General features: G+C 35.8%; 1 protein-coding gene across 3 annotated transcripts in view; it reads right to left on the bottom strand.

Annotated features, from left to right (window-relative positions):
* Positions 1-17,630, bottom strand: part of VPS13C (vacuolar protein sorting 13 homolog C) — a 93,119-nt gene that overhangs the window by 68,358 nt on the left and 7,131 nt on the right. For 2 of the 3 annotated variants that reach the window (XM_068695171.1, XM_068695173.1), the window contains exons 6-19: positions 16,758-16,820; positions 14,692-14,757; positions 13,758-13,867; positions 12,880-12,939; positions 12,220-12,279; positions 11,482-11,562; positions 7,564-7,621; positions 6,474-6,601; positions 5,699-5,805; positions 4,848-5,019; positions 4,346-4,408; positions 3,258-3,393; positions 2,603-2,697; positions 772-914 (exon numbers count right to left, since the gene is read on the bottom strand). In XM_068695171.1, the coding sequence (XP_068551272.1) occupies positions 772-914; positions 2,603-2,697; positions 3,258-3,393; positions 4,346-4,408; positions 4,848-5,019; positions 5,699-5,805; positions 6,474-6,601; positions 7,564-7,621; positions 11,482-11,562; positions 12,220-12,279; positions 12,880-12,939; positions 13,758-13,867; positions 14,692-14,757; positions 16,758-16,820 (1,342 nt within the window). The remainder of the gene's footprint in view (positions 1-771; positions 915-2,602; positions 2,698-3,257; positions 3,394-4,345; positions 4,409-4,847; positions 5,020-5,698; positions 5,806-6,473; positions 6,602-7,563; positions 7,622-11,481; positions 11,563-12,219; positions 12,280-12,879; positions 12,940-13,757; positions 13,868-14,691; positions 14,758-16,757; positions 16,821-17,630) is intronic. The other variant, XM_068695172.1, reaches the window with a different exon arrangement.

Here is a 17,630-nt window from a genome sequence, read left to right as displayed (position 1 = left end):
GGGTATTTTTTACCTATTGTTCCAGTCTTGCCAACTAAAGTATATGGCACACTTTGGTAAAAACTTTTTCAAAGCTTTTTTTTTTTCCCAGCACTGAGTCCACATTTTTAATACTCCCCCCATAAATGCTTTCAGCAAAATTATTTCCACAATAAACAACTGAACTGGTGATCTTATGCATCACGTCAAAATATAATACAACTGCAAATCAAAGTGGAAAAAAAATGCACACAGTCTCATTTTCTAGCCACTGAAACATTATTCCTTGACTGCATAACACAATTTGTGCTCAGTATCTCTGATGTGCCCTTTGGTAACGGGGGACAAAGGTCTCAGCTCCCCGTGCGCTGGTTTATCTCCCACCCACAACAGACAGACATAGATTTTCTTTTCTGTAGGAAGTATCAAGCAGCATATTTGGTAGCTTGGCTGGAATGTAAACAGCTCAAACACTTCACACTGCTTAAGCATCAATTCCCAAAATATTCAGCACTTCAACATCTGGATTCAAGAAAAAGATTACTCATATTCACACAGAGCAACAAGTAGGATTCCTTTCTTCATTCCCTCCAATATTATTTATCAAATCAACAACTTTTAAAATTATCTAAAACGACTGAAATATCTGAGTCCCTGTAAACATTACAAGTCAACATATAACATCATACAAAGAAAACTACCCAAGCAAAAAAGGTTAGAAATTTGAAAAAGAAGTAATGTTACTACAAAAAAAAAAAAAATAAAATAAAATAAAAAAATCAATCTAATTACTTAATGGCTTGTGCTCCTGGGCGTTGTGATATTTTCGTACTCAGATCAATTATTTGTACTTTAAGAGTTTCTGCCACATTCTTGTCTTCTTTAATTGTAAGAGAAGTGCTTAAGAGCTTCAGTGTCACAACATGAGCAATGTACTAGTGAGAAGGACAGAGAAAACTGAAATTAGTCATCTTGATCTGAAATTTTTTTTGGAGCTCGTAATTTAAATGCATCTAATGAAATGTGGAATTGCAACTATTCCAGTAGCCATACATCCTCATGCAGGAACCTAGCTATACAGAACTTTCATTCAACCCTCACCAGTCAATTCTGCAATATAAAATAACTTATTTTAACAAATGCTGAGCAAATAAAAACTGTATTTCTTTTTACAATTCATAGAGTTTAGGCTGTAAATCAAGTGCAGATAAGCTACACTCCGTACAGAGCTAGCAAGACAAGTAAACAAAATTGTTATAATCACACCAAATATCTACAGTTTAGAAGTCATTGCATAAATGCCTTCATTCTTCCTGCTTAATGTCAGGTATCAACCTTGTCAAGGATGCGTAAGCCTTTCCATGTACCATTTGTGACTACATCAATCACTATCTTAAGAATCAGATCATACTTCCCAATTCCATTTGAAGCCTGCACATTTCTATGTGGTATTGGCAGAGATGAAAGCATCTTTACACTTTACATTTGTCCAAATTAAAAATTGAAGTTTTTCTACAGAATTGGGCAAGAATGCATGAAACAAAAGAACGCAGCAGTACTGGGCACAGTTTAGGTTGTTCATCTTTGCTGGTAACAAAGGCACGTTGCTGCTCTTCTCTTTTCAATTTAACTAGAACAAAAGTACACACGATCATGCAGAGGCTGGGATTTTGCCCCTCAAATAATTCTGAGTTTCCCTGCCTACATGTGAAGCACGTGTAGGCTTACAATGACAAAATTTAACACATACACACAAGGGTGGAAGACTGGAGCATTCAGTTAGGTAAGCAGGCGAAAATTGACAAAAGTCTCCTTGAAGGAAACAAAGAAGTGCTTCTTTAAGTGACGAGCAACTAGAAGCAGAGCCACCAGTCATGTTCAGATTTAAAACAAGAATGGTAATAGCACTGACTAAAAATAGCCATACTGAAAGAAACCTTAACATTAAACACATTCTCTTTGTCTCCTTTGTAACTTTCAACTGATAAATACTGCCAAGAATACTATACCAGCAAGTTGATATTTTATTCCTTTGCTTAACAAGTGAAAAAATATCCATCACAAAAGTGTTCTTTTTTAAATATATGCTTTTCTAATTTATGCTTTCCTTCCTGTTGTAGAAACAAGCATAACAGGTATCTTCGAGCACTTCTTATGAGAACAAAGGTTTCAACAGGAACATAACATGATCCCTCTAACAAAGGCATCCCAGGAAGTGGCAAGAATTAGATGAAACAGAAAATAATCACATGGTAATGTTCACCTTTATACAAACAACAACTCAATTATCAGAATAACTGACTTCTGGATTTACAGAACAGTCAAGACAACCATACAGGCTAGTTGTTTTTTGCAACAACAGGAAGCAAGAGATAAATGCTATTTTTTTCATTCTTCCAGTTTGGTACTCCTATATCACTCCACATTAGAGCTATGAATAAGGCAAAACATCCAAGAAAACATTAGCCGTTCTTCATGCTTTCTAACTAAGTATGTATATGTTTATTTATCTTATTTATATATTTATATATTTTTACCAACACATTCTTTAGCTTAAGAATAACATGTGTCTGAAAGTTGTTTTTTTTGTCTGTTTTTAAACCACCCTTTAAGAGTCATTTACCTGTTTTGGTAAGGAAAGGTGATGGGAGCTATCACTATAGCCGATAGCAGTAAAGAGCTTAGCTTTCTCTTCTGGTGTCATTAGTTCATCAATAGCTTTAAAAAAAAAAAATGTACACTTGAGTACAGTTAAAAACATGAGAGAAGAATTGGATATGGTTACTAACTGAAGTTCTGCTGACACAAAGCTCATCTTCTGTTTCTCCATACTGCAGTATGTTCCATATTATAAAATAATAACCAGCCTTCATATATGGCATTATATACATAGCAGTGAAATCATTTGTTAGACTACCCATAATTTCCAAATACAAAACTAACTTTGAGTACTATTAGAATACATCTCTCATCCTGACAGCAATCAACAGATTACGGTATTTCACTTCATGCATATCGCGCTACAGCTGTAAACTCGATGTTCTTCTTATAAAGTTCTAAAATACTTATAGCCATTTCAGAAAAGGGCCGTATTTCTCAACTCAACAGTCAGTAACAGTATGTTATACTATAAAATAGATCTATACTGTATGGCACTGTCTATGCCATACTCTCTTCTGTATAGTAGCAAGGAAGATATATTTTAACTTGCTTCTTTATCATTATTGAAGTATATAGTAACTTAAAAATCTATTTAGAAGTTAGTATGTTACACTTACTTTCAGGAACTGATGATTCTTCATCTTCCTTTTTTCTAGATTCTCTCTTACCCCAGAAACCACTAAACCATCCTCCACTTTTTTTTTCACCTTCAGCGGCTTTCTTCTTCAGTAGTTTCTGTCCTGATCTTATCGTCTACAAACCAGACATTAGAATATGTAACTAATTATTATATATGTTTTTTTCTGTAAATAATTCATGTATGCATGCATGTATGTTGAATAGATATCTGAGAGACAGCAACATCACACCTGCAAGGGATTAAGATCACTGACTCAGCATACAAACAAAAAGAGGGCTGGGGAGTAGGGAGAGTGGAGGTGGAGAGAATGCAAGTGTGCATTACTTTGGGTGCCCTTACTCTTGTCATTTCACTAGCATTTATAGTGCAAAAAGGCAGGAACCATATGAAAAGAGAATGAGTGGGGATACGAAAAACAATTACATTCCTAACATTACAATAACAAACATGATGACGGAGCCTGTACAGCTACATATATTTAGTAATACTTATTTTTTTTTCTTACATCATAGTCATACTTTCTATTTGCATTAAGAAAAAAAATCTAGGTATGGCCACGGTATCTCAAAAGCAAGCAAGCAACATCATTACTGGTTTTTCATGTTATTTTATATGCATTCCAGATGCGTTGATTTCCAAAATAAAATGCTTATTTTATCTACCTTTCAACAATTTTATCATAGTTATTCTTTAATTAGACTGGCTATCCACTTGAAAAGGAACAGAATACAGATAGTATGGTAACAGTTGTATATGTTTGATTCAAATACCTGCAGAAGCAGTCTCAAAATAACATAAGTCAAAGGAAGAAAACAATCACAAAACCCTGAGACAATCACCTGAATGGTACAGAGTACACAGTAGAAACACTGTGCACACACCATGTTAAGTTTCAGGGACTGGTATCCAGTTTGGAAATTGATTTACTCCTGTCCTGTAAAGACTGGCAACTTGCCTTCTCTCTTCCCCATCCAGTCATTCGTCACCACATTTTTTTTTCAAGATTTTATCATGATAATCTTACTTGAAGTGTTAAAATAAGACTGAACAGAAATCATTTCTTACCTCAACTTGTGCTTGTTGTCTTGCTAGGATTATATTGAAGACATCAAGCTTTCTTTCTAGGTCCTGTAAAAATGTATGATGAAATCATTTGCCTCTCAACAACACTTAGGAGATGCTCTCCAATACAATTGCTCTACCAGCCCCTTCATATTTATACTCCAATTTCTTCCAAGACATGCTCCTTTCTTTCCAGAGTGTACCTCCTGCCAAAGTTCACTAAAAGGTGATGTTTGATGTCAGACAGACTGATTTATTTTTTTTTAATAATCTTGCACTTCAGTAAACATGTCCAAGTTCATTACTCTGCAACTAAGAGAGGTTAATTTAACAGCATTTCACTTGAATTCTTTCTTTTCCCTATAGGTTACATTGCACTTCTGATGAAAACTTTCCAGAGCTCTTCTGCCTTAGTGAAACTATCAACCTTGATTACTGTCATGTACATTTGAAGAATTATTTAAGGGACCAAAGCATACCTTCTCTCCAGAAAAACATCACATACCTGAATTTGCCTCTGTGTTTCTTCTGACAGTTTACTCTGTGTCAGCTTATTTTTGTACATGTTCTTATAACTCTTCAGAAGCTGCCTGTGTTGTTTCATGTTACTCCACGACCACATACGAGTACGTCTTCTGATGTGAATTTCAAGAACACTGTCACCTGCATATTTCCACCTACAACAATTCCCCACTTGTGAGCAATTTCCTATTTCATTTTGTGCAAGGCAACTTAAACATTGCAGAGGATGTAGCATGTTAGTATGCACTTGGTTCACCACATCATTTAAGTAACTTTGTTTATAAAACTTTTAATGGTTTCAACATCACTTCTGAAAAAGACTGATGGATTACATTTAATGCCTGAAGAACTATAAACTGACATTCGCTATTGACTTCTGCATGTTTACAAATTTGGGCTGTAATAGCACTAAGTACAATTACTTGATGCTGTTTGTCAAAGCGCTTAAGTACTCAGAAAGAGATCCATTAAAAATTATCAATTCAAAACTAAGAACTAGTATTAGAGTTGACATACGTTTACCTTGTAAAACGTTACCTAATTTTTTCTTCAGTCATTCTAAAACTGCATTCTAATCTCCAGAGCAAACATTGGCTTTTTGTCAGAGATTCTGGGATCAAAGTTAGCTTTCAAGAAATTTCCATCAGTTATTTATTTCTTTCACATAATCCTTCTGCAAACTTTTTTTTTTTTTTAACTTGGCTAAGCAAAGCTATGTCAAAGTTAGGATACATGCAATCTCATTTTAAAACTGTATTAACCACAAAGGAGAATTAAAAGCCTGGAAAGGACTACAGCACCTCCCAAAAAAATGTATGAACATATTCAGCTTACCATTGTCTGGCATTTTTATGGACAGATACATTTGGCCTAAATCTTCTGTACGGTGCATTGCGAACCATGTAATCTACGGACTCCAGAAGGTCTATCATGCTGAGGTACTAAACACAGGAAAACAAGCTTCTTGGCAAAGGTTCAGATGCCATTCCTTACATGCAATGATTAAAATACATTTATTTGTTTACCATGGCCTTCAGTACTCCCCAAACTACATAGAAATATAAGCCTATGCATCTTCATTAGTACATATAAGTAGACTAACAACTATACCTATTGTTCTCAGAGGACACCACCAGCGGAATTTCTGGTCTCCTTGAAGAACAAAGTACATGTATCATTGTTCCCCAGCAATCTAAATTAATTCCTTGATAATTCAGTGGGCTTTGTTGTCAAAGACAGTATACACCATTCATTCCCATCCTTGCCTCTCTTCAGTTATAGTATCAGCTTATGGTTTCCACAGTTAAAGTAAGGTAAGGACTATTCAAAAGAATGATTCCATTCTCTGTGTTAAGGAAATGCTACTGAAAGTGCTGTCCCCAGAGGGTCCACAGATAACAGAGTCAGAGTACCTGGATCTAGTGGAATGATCGACTGTTACATAGTGAGAAAAGGACTTGAGACTTCACCCCAATTACTGATACACATTTCAGTCCATGCACCTATAAATGTAACTCCCAAAGAACACCGTTTTTCAACAACAAAAATACCCTACGCAAAAAATGCTCAAATACTGAAGTAGGTGATAACATACACCAAGCCAACTTACCTGTGGCTTAGTGAGTTCAACGGCAATTCTCTGTACTTCTACATTACAATCAAGCTTGGGAGTTTTCAGTTCTACTTCTGCATATGGGTTGATATAGAGTCTTGCAGAGGCTGATACTGGTCTAAAAACTTAAGAATTCAAATTATGTGTATATTTATAATCAAAATACATCTTAGAAGTACTTCAGTGCACTGCCTGATATATCAAACTTCATAGGGATAATGCATATGCCCAAGACCCATAGAAACAGCACGTGATTCTTACTACAAATAAGCTTAGTCCAGCGTTAGTCAAAGAGAAGATAAGCTCTGAGATCACAGCATGGCTCGGGTTGGAAGGGACCTTAAAGATCATCTAACTCCAACCCCACTGCCATAGGCAGGGATGCCACCCACTCAATCAGGTTGACAAAGGCCCCATCCAGCCTGGCCTTAAACACCTCCAGGGATGGGGCATTCACAGCTTCTCTGGCCAACCTGCTCCAGTGCTCCACTGCCCTTACAATGAAGAACTTACTCCTAATGTCCATTCTAAATCTGTTCTCTTTAAGACCACTCCCCGTTGTCCTATTGTTATCATAGAATCATAGAATATCCTGAGTTGGAAGGGACCCTTAAGGATCATCAAGTCCAACTCTTGACACCGCACAGGTCTACCCAAAAGTTCAGACCATGTGACTAAGTGCACAGTCCAATCTCTTCTTAAATTCAGTCAGGCTCGGTGCAGTGACCACTTCCCTGGGGAGCCTGTTCCAGTGTGCAACCACTCTCTCTGTGAAGAACCCTCTCCTGATGTCAAGCCTAAACTTCCCCTGCCTCAGCTTAACCCCGTTCCCCTACCCAAGTAGAGTCCTTCTCCATCTTTTTTTATAAGACCCCTTTAAGTATTGAAAGGTTGCAATGAGGTCTCCCCAGAGCCTTCTCTTTTCCATTCTGAACATCCCCAGCTCTGTAAGAGATCTTACATTAATCTGTTAATGTGACAGAGGTATTAGTTTTTTGTAAAATGAAGCTACTATGGGCCTGCCTGCATAATCAGGTCAGACTAATTAGCATACTCAAAGGAGCATATATTCATATAGTTTACTTACTATATTGGTAGTCTTGAGACTGGTTACCACCACATGGAATTCCTCTTTTCAGCTGATCCTGTGAAGAAATATGATACTGTCTAATAATTGCTGAAAGGTACTAATTTTGGACAGTTCCCTACAGTTTAAGAAGACCAACTACAATTCACATGTTTTCTGCAGGAGTTTTCTCCCCCTCTGCATCGCCAAAAGGCATAGTTAATATAGCACAAGTACTTACGAGTAAAAAGTTTTAATATATCTTTTTTTTAAATAAAAAAAGATTAAAGTTTCTCTCGTCAAGGGGAAGGTTAGTACAGTTTTCATTCAACTTTGTTTAGAGGTTCATGGAACCTTGAAATCTTTCAAAAACCAATGTGTATGAACTTAGAAATATCATAGCTCATGTACACGTTCAAACACATAGCATAATAGATCAAGCATACTGAGAATAAATATTCATAAACTACCCCTTCTCATGTTTAGCTCATGAGGCCACTTAAGCCTTCCAGTGTTTCACGGGAAAGAGGAAAAACCTAAGATAGAAAGAAGTCAGGAAAGTAATGCAACAGCCTGAGAGGTCTCAGAAATACCATGCTAGAGCTGAGTCTTCATTCAGCATGAAGTCTGTTTGCCGCTACAATCTTTCCACAATTTATTGAGAATGCTGTATTTGATGCTACCCAAACATTTTAGCTAGATTCCAAATTGCAATGGCACAATCAGTTAAAACAGGAGACATGCTTTTAGGAAAAAATATGTATTATTGCATGTATTACATGAAAGCAGATGAAATGCTTGTTCCTGTCATATTTTACAAAGTCTGTCAACATTAAGAGTCGTTTTTACGTGGAAAATATTCTGCAATTATGAATTTCTTCAACCAATTCCTTTTCCCAGTTCCTTAATTAAAAACAGCCTTGCATTTTATAAAAAGGTACATTTCTCATTAAAAATATTTGTATTTCAACTTATTTTCTGTCTACTCCTCCACAGTAATAAAAGCTAGCTTTTCATTAAGATTAAGCTTGTAACAGCTAATCTCACAAATAGCCATATGCTCACGTTATTTAAATATGAAGACTGTTGTATGAAAGTGACAGATTGCTATGGATTACACAGCTTATTTTAACTACAAGTCTGACCAATGAGCTACAATAATAAATACGATTTCTGGATAATACCGTTTAGAAGTAAGACTAAAATGGCCTGTCTGGATAGAAGGTCCAGCTTTCCAGGAAACAGGCTACACTATGAACTACATATAAAATGTATTCAGGTCTTTAATACAGTAAATGCTACTAAAAACATATTATTTGCTGTTTATTTTATTTATGTAAGTGTTTTAAAATTGTGAAACAGAGAGGACTTATCAAGCTGCTGAAAGGATTTCCACAAGTAATCTTATGCCCATGCCAAATTCCAGTCTTCCACCATGTTTCTTCAAGTTTTCTCAGATGTGTTCTGAGCTGCTTCCCGCTTTCCTTCTCTTCCCCTTCTAGACCCAGGGCCATAAAGGTTGCCAAATTCACCAAAGCACAGAAAGACAACTAATAACAACCGACAGAATTTTAACTCACAGAAATGCTGCATCAGAAGCTGCAGTTATGACCTCAAAAGAAATGCCCCATCACAAGACACAAAACAACCAAATGACAATCCCAGTACGCAATGTGACACTAGTACACAGTGCCAAAACTGCTAAGGATTTCAAGAACTAGAAAAACTGCAAGTGGTGAGATGCTTTGAGCTAACGGGTGATCAGAATACTAGACACCATCTGCTACAGTGGAATTGTTCTGCCCTCAACCCTCAAAGAAAAGTTCACATGCAGGACATACCACAGGCTTTTGAAACAGGAAACTCCATTTTATAGTCTTGGAGAGCCAAGCTCCCACTTCTTTCAAACATTATCTGTTAAGAACTCAATCGATGATGTCAGGTAAGCCAGTGTTAGATGGCCACAATACCATCTGCCCACAAGCATGTAAAGCACTGATTCACCAAGGAGCCTGTGCAACATGTGCTAGGTGACCCTGCTTGGCAGAGGGGAGGGGCATGGGGGACAACTAGATCTCCTGAGGTCCTTTCGAAGCTCAACCATTCTGTGATTCTGTGGACAATTTTGGCCTGATGCATTTGAAGAAATTAAGGCTTTTGCTGCTGTCAATTCCAACAGTGTTATTCTGTGCATATGGGTTTGCATTTACATCTTACTTCAGACTGGTTGAGATCTAACAGAGAAAACATCCACAGACAAGCTATGACACCAGTGTCTGCAAGTATGATCAAATGTCACTCACTCCACACTAACTCTGAAAACACTGACATTGACTTGGCTGTTACTAATATGCAACCATCTCCGCTAAACTAGAAAGGCACAAGGGAAAATGCTCTGAGGTAATTCAGCTACTTAAACAAAGCAAGAGACTACACACAGGATAAAAAATCAGCATATTCACAGCATCTTCTTCATACAGTGAACTTAACACCCCAGCTTTGAGAAAAAAAAAATTACTCTACAATGGGAACTTGAACAGAATAAAAGGACGTCTTAGATCCATGTAACAAGCAAGATTCAGAGTATATTTCTTTCCTCTCTGGTTGGTTTTACACTTAAGTTTTGAATCACCCTTCCCTATTAGCATGAAGCCTACCTGGTTAAGTGTATCTTTTGTTAACTAGGAAAAAAAATAAAAAAAAGACACCTCTAAAAGACACGCACAACAGAAGAAAAGAAAACAAGGGAAACAAGCTGTACTGTACAAGGATACACAGAATATTTGCATAACCTCTAAACAAGCTGCTTTTTAACCAAATGAACGTCATAGCCATCTGAAATAAACTTAACAGTAATGGTGCCTTTACAGTTCAGTAGTCCTCATCTGTAGCACAGAAAGAGAATGTTTGCCCTCAAACATAATTTGTATCTATACAACTGCCCTATTCATAGCACGAACGTTCCCAGTTCCCCTTCTGAAGAAGTTAAACTTGTGAGAGAAAGCAGAAATGAAAGCAAAGCAAAGCAAGTACTTCATAGATTTACAACATCAAAAGCTGCATGACACCATTACTCATGTAGCTAACAGCTACTCAAAACATGAACAAAGCAGAAGTAGAGAGAGCACCTCCAAGAAACTCACATACTTAAATTTGAGTTCAAAATGCTAGTTTAATGAAAAGAATAAAATATATGCCTCTTGTTCTGTATGCAAGTTACACTCACTGCCCTCATGTTGTGTCTCATCTGCAATGGAGCCCCTTCATTATTTCAGTCTCTTCAGTCTGACAAATGGAGCATATTTATTCATTCATACATAAAACTTACTCTAATAAACCTCTTCCAAAATTTTTACAGAGCTGCTTCCCACAATGAGGGATGCTACCTTAATAGAAATACTACATTAACCCCTCTAACTTTAAAGTCTGAGGATTGACACCCACTACCTATAAGCTTTGGTTTGTTTGTTTAAAAAAAAAACTTTTTGCTTTAACATCTTGTTCTTCTGTTTGGTTTTGTTTCAGTCACACAGCTTAGGAATCTGGATGACACATGATACAACTTTCTGCTCTGATAAGGACATAATATTCTGAAATTTTATTAATTCTGTGTTCATTTAATAACTTAATTTTCATTCCAGTAGCTATATTAGACCTCATATAGCCCAGATACTAACAAACATTATCCAGTAGCGGCAAGATGAACATGCCAACAAAACTGATTTTAAAGACCCAATATCTGACCATTTCTAAATCTATAGGAGTTGGTAACAAAAAAGGTAACAAAACAGGATTAGTGTTAATGATGTGATGGATTAACATACGACTCTGGTATCAAAATAGAGTTGACCAAAATGCATGAGACTGGGGGGTTGTAGAAATTAATATGGCATAACTTAAAATACTACAAGATATTCAACACATTTTCTTCTACATTACCAGTATTTGTTCACGGGAGCCATGATAATACATTTTGCTGTGTACATTCCAATAAGCACTGAGGCTGTCCAAGCACAAAAGCTGCGTAGGGGTAAAAAAAAAAAAATAATAATAATCAACAGATTTCATACTCAGTATTCAATCCATACTATGAATTCAGCTTTCCATTTGAGAAAACAAAGGCATGTTAGATAGCAAATATACTACAAGCATTGAGATGCATTTAATCTTTTAAGCACTAAGATGCATATAATCTTGTAATACTATTTTTCAAATGAAAATTACTTGCTAAAAATGTAAGTTCACACACACTGGTTAAACACAACAGGGTGGGAGGAAGGAGGGAAACACAAGCAAGCACTCTTAGCCACCACAAACCCAAATACATGTTAGGCATATAGTCTAGAGTGAAAAATGGCAGTTTGACAGAACTATTTGAAATCATAGTTACTATGCAGACTTTAGACTTGTTGTATAATGCCTTTAATGAGCTGATCAGTGTTTGCATTTAGCTATTTAAATTTAACTATTATTTAAATTTAACTATTTTAATTTATTTACCATGGACTTGAAGTTATGGTTTATATGAAGCTAGTCATTTTGGTTCTACTGTTTAATTACAAAGTAAAATTAAGAAGAAAAAGAATTCACATTTTACAATTTTTCTTTATAACTACAAACTTTTAGACTCCAAAGATTAGTTGCTCACTTGGTAGCTAGGAAAAAACACCGTATTACCTTGTATATTACTTTCGTAGCTTCATTCAGAATAGAAGGCTTCCAGTTCTCATTTGTTGTCTACAAGGTCAAAGTGATAAAAGTCATTCTGTGCATCTTATTTAACACATCCAAGTTTTATCTTACAATGTCAAGCACAGAACTAATCATTTTGGTGCTACCAGATAACATAATTCTTAGTCTAACCTCTAGACTGCACATGCACAGGTCAAAATCCAGTATTAAATTTGTGAGTTTATTTCAATTTTCTATTTCTTATCCCACTCATAAAATCCTTTGAATCTATGGCAAACAAAGATGAGCTGAAATTCTGTCCCCTCTTTTCTCAAAAGGCCTGGCAAAATACCACATTGTTCATCATGACATAATGTTTGCTTACTTTATTTGTTAGACAGGGAGATAATCCCCATCAAAGTCAACACATTCAGTTTTAAAAATCACTTGGATCATAAGAACAAAACACTAGTCTCAAAGTATGATGTTCTTCAATCATCTTCTCTGCTGCTTGAACAAACTTCATGCACTACTTGCACGAATAAAAGATTGTTTTACCCTCCATATGCATACTGTCATTGCATTCTATTAAACATGTGACTTTTCCTTTCTGGTACCCAAAGATAAGTAAATTAAAAATGTAAAAACATGCATGCACATAATTACCAATAAACTAAGCTCACTCAATGTCATTCCCAAAGAAATTGGACACTGTGGGTCTGTGATCTGCAAAAACAGAAAAACAGCTATTTATCTCTATTGCCTGCATACAAAGATGCATCGTATCATTAAAACTGACTGAAACACTGAGCTGTTTTAAGGGTCTTCCTTTGCTTCAGTATTCTAACATTGAGTTGGGACAAAACCAATATGGCTGTAATTTAAAGGCTTCAGAATTCAATTCTAAAATTGCATTTCAGGTCCTAAAACCTTCATATGGTAAAGAACTGAAAAACTACAAAGAACCATACTTCAGTCAGCTACATCATTCTTCCCACCACTTTGAATATGACTCTGGAAACAGTCCCAAAGTAAGGCAAATACTCTACATCCAATACTTCCCATCTACTTGCAACTATCCCATCACAAACTGCTTCATCTCTTTTCTTAAAGGAAGCTGGAACTGGGATAGAATAATACTAGTGTGATTTATATAAAGATACTACATAATCTAGTAGGTGTTACAAACTTTTTGTTTTCCAACTCATTCATAAACTCTCATGTTCCCGCCATTTTCCATTTCACCCACTACACCAAAAAAACCTGTATATCATTTGAGCATACTAATATATGACAAACCACCACCACCCACATTTAGTGAGCAAGGTACTACTGAACAATGCAAAACAAAGAACATCTAGTTCATATATTCAAAACACTTCCGACTTTTGGTTGTACCTGAGGTACTTCATCCAAAGTAGTGTAGAAGAAACCACAATAACTTTTTCAATGGGGCAAATAACAGTTTATCTCTACTGACTAGACTATAATGACTGCACTTTGGTTGAATTTAAGACAGAAAGGAGTACGTGACAGATACTTACATCATCTTCATATTTAACATGAATGCCTGTGATTTTGACTTGCACATTTTTTATAACTTGAGTTGCAAGCTTTTCTAAAAAAGTATCTTTCTTCTCCTCCTTTGGTTTGTCTGGGGAAAAAAAAAAAAAAAGTCAGCATTCTGCCTAACAGCTGATTTTAACCACAGCTATTCCCATGCAAATATAATGCTTATTCTGACGTGAATACTTAACACTTCAGTTTTTAGTTTTTCAGATGTTTTCCTTTTCTGTACATCTATGTTCTGAAGATGTGCTATTAGCTGTGTGCACACAACACAACCACAGGAAAATTTATGTTTAAGTTTCAGTGAAGACAGTTCAGCTTACAGGAAGCTCCAGTTTTATTTTTAAGATACATCTCCTCACTCCTTCTAAGGTAAAAGGTTCTCTCTTAAAAGCCCCTCTGCAATTAACTGTGAGTTTCAACAAATAAGTATCTTTCAAATAGATATGAAGGTGTAATTCAGTACAAAATATCTTAGAATAATCTGACGAGGGTGATACTTGCACAATACAAGATCAGTCCACTAGAGCCTTTTACAGGACATTGCTTGAGAATATTAAAATGGTTGCTTACCATAAAGAAAAATAAAAAGATACTCCAGGAAATACTCCATTTGTTCAATAGTGGAATTATACTGTGATCATTTAAGCTAAGTTAATCATTTAACCTGAACTAAGTTCAATCTTATTTGATAGAGAGAATGGATATACAGCAACAGAAGTCTCTCTCCAGCTTATGTCCCCCCTTTCAAAAAGGAGGGGAAAAATAAGAAGTATCAGTGGATGCTAAAGAAAGAGAAAGAGAAACTTATACAAAATAAGAGAAACTAATCCTAAATAAGAGAAACTAATACAAAATAATGCAGAAATATAGTATTTTAAGAAGTTGAAAGCCATGTATTTTACCCACCTTTTGAGTGATCATGACCTTTAAAGGGTCTCTTAAAATGCTTTTTATACTTTTTACGCTTACGTCCTTTTTCAGCGCAAGCAATTTTTTGGAAAAGGATAAAATTCAAGTTAGTAAGGCAGAAATGCAAGACAATAAAAGACAGAAGAAAGTTTAGCTTGTCTTAAAGCAAAGTGACTTAGGAAGAAGCATGCATTAAAAGCTTTTAAAGAATTGCATAGCCATTAAGGATGCCATCGGCTACTTCCTTTTTTTTTTTTTTTTTTTTTAAGCTAAACATCATTTAAGTTTAAAGCCCCACTAAAACAAGAAGCCAGTAACAACTTCTAATTATGTATACAAATTTCCACTGGATCAAGAGAGGGTCCTGCCAATTTTAAGCTCAAGGCATTAAATTCAGATTTCAGTATTCCTTATACAACATCTCGTGAGTTTGAGGAATTACAAATGATCACCACACTTCTCAGCAAATACAGTCAGGCCTTTTGATGAATGCACTGCATAACAACACACTTTCAGATCTCCTGCGTACAAAGAAGATCTGTAAACAGAAGCATGACTGCTTACTAGAACCCTGATGAATAAACTTCTGTAATCCAAGCATTTATTTATTTAATGACTTAAGGAAAAAGCATAGTTGTCATAACTTAACAGCTAATAATATGCACAAGGGAAAACCTTCAGTTTAAATCCAGATGAGGCTTCTACTATACAAGCGTAAAATTTCCGAGTTAAAAAACTCAAGACATACAAGAAAACCCAAAGAACATTCATCAATAAGATTCTCACAACAATCAACAGTTGGGTACGAAAGCCATCTGAAGTAACAACAACAGTAACTACAAAAAACGCATACAGAAATAATGATTATTTAAATGGCTTTATATGAAGTTAAATTCTAGAATTAACACGCTAATTATGGTCAAACAAATCACAACCATAGCATGAATTAAGTTAATGCTCTTTTTTCCCCATATTTCTAAAGAAAACCAGTTTGGTGAGTCGCATTGTTTCTTTCTCCTCTCTGGTCATAAAGGGGAAAAAGAACATTTAAAAGGTTACAGCAGAAGAAGGGTGTGTCCTACTAAAGCAAGACAGAAGAAAGTGCAATGGCCTATTTAACTTAGGGGAAGAGCTTTATTTCGATGTACTTTGCATGCTTGTTCAAACAAAGGAGAAAGAAGTGCCAGCCAAGACTTCAACCTGTCTTGAACTTACAAGGTGGTCATGCTACAAATAAAAAAAATGTAGGGGGAGTCACAAAGAAGAAAATACATGCCAAACAGAAATTATGTTTTCTTTTGTATAGTTCCTTTTAGTGGTACAAGGAACCCTCTAGAGAGGATAGGTTAAAAGACAGCTTACTTCACTTTGTATTGAATTTGTAGTTCTCGGACTTTTATTTGCATGTTAGACAAAACTAAGGCAACATGGGTTTATGCTCAATTATGTGCATCCACTACTATGGAGAGACTGAACATGGTCCAATAAAGCTTAAAGCTCATTCTACACGTTGACTCAGACAAAAGCTCCCTAAGTATTCTTAGTTAAGAGTAACATTCTGAAAATCTGGTTCAAGAAGATAAGAAACAGCAACAGATACAACATAACAGCTCCAGCGAATTTCAGTGGAAACTGCTTCCTTGTCTAAAAGCTATCAAATTAAACAAATCCAAGGAAAAAAAAAACATACTAGAAGCCTTCTTTCTGCTATTAGTCATTTTGCCTGTCCACTATTTCATGACATCCTAAACTTACGGTATTTTTTAGACCAGACTTCTTACGAATTACCCTCTGTTCTCAAAATATCTACACAGTAGTATTTAAAAACTAAAGCAGAATGTTGTCAGTATTTTGATATTCTTGAACTCAAAATGGCCAATGGATATTTTTCTAAGTGGTCTCTTAATTTCCTTGAACAGCCATTCAATTAAACTAAGACTAGTCACACAAAGTTTCCACTTGAATTCACAGTCATCAACATCTTGTTTTCTCATTTTAAATTTGTCTGCTTTGGGTTTTTTTGCTTTTAAAAACATAGACTGCAATTAACCATGCATACCCACCAGGCTTGGTGTCCTTGCAAATCAGACTCTCCAAACGATACAAGGAATCTTGTGAATGAGTGCCTTGGTCCACATGGCAGCAAATAACCGAAAAATGCATTTTGTTTAATAGAAGGAAATTGGATCCTGATATAATGTTACATTCTGCTCTTGAATTAATGGTGAGTTTGTAAGACTCATGTGTCAAGTTAGCATTTACAGTATAGTATAGTATCTGACAGCCAGAGCCACTTCAGAAATATCTAGTGTCAAAGACTATCTACAGATGCAAATTAGGTAATTTTCATTTTACTTCTATCCAGCAAAAGACAAGGGTTTCAAAGCTTGGTCTCCATTAATGAGTTTGGACGATGAGAGACTTGCATAGCTTGGAGAACAGAAAATGTTTTGTCAGCTTGTATCAGCAGGCCTGGCTATTACTTCTCCATCACACTATAACCACACAGAGATTTGACCGTTTTGCTCAACATTTGAATAGTATGTTGAAAGAAAATATCCCCAGGACTGTTTATACCAACTGATTCTCAAATAAATTACAGTACTGAATTAAGATTGTACACTTACTAATGTAAATTGAGTAACAGTCACAAAAGCTAAAAATTCATGGAGAAAATATTCTATTCGGTGAATTTTCCAATTTTCACCAGCTGTTGCAAGCTCTTAAAAGCTACAGGAAGAGCTGAATTTCTTACAAGTTTACAGCACAGCAGAGCAATTTGGACCACAAGACCTTTGTACCTAGCAAAGGCAAGAGATCTGCTCATACAAGAACCAGACAAGTCCTCATGACTACAGTATTCTAACACAAGACCTGGTCACACAAATTGCAAAGCTATTGTACCACTGAATGAGGCTGCAGCATGACCACAATTT

Source organism: Anas acuta, chromosome 12, assembly GCF_963932015.1.
Source record: "Anas acuta chromosome 12, bAnaAcu1.1, whole genome shotgun sequence".
Classification (NCBI taxonomy): Eukaryota; Metazoa; Chordata; class Aves; order Anseriformes; family Anatidae; genus Anas; species Anas acuta.
Note: the sequence above shows the minus strand (reverse complement) of the source record. Positions and strands in the feature narration are given on the sequence as shown.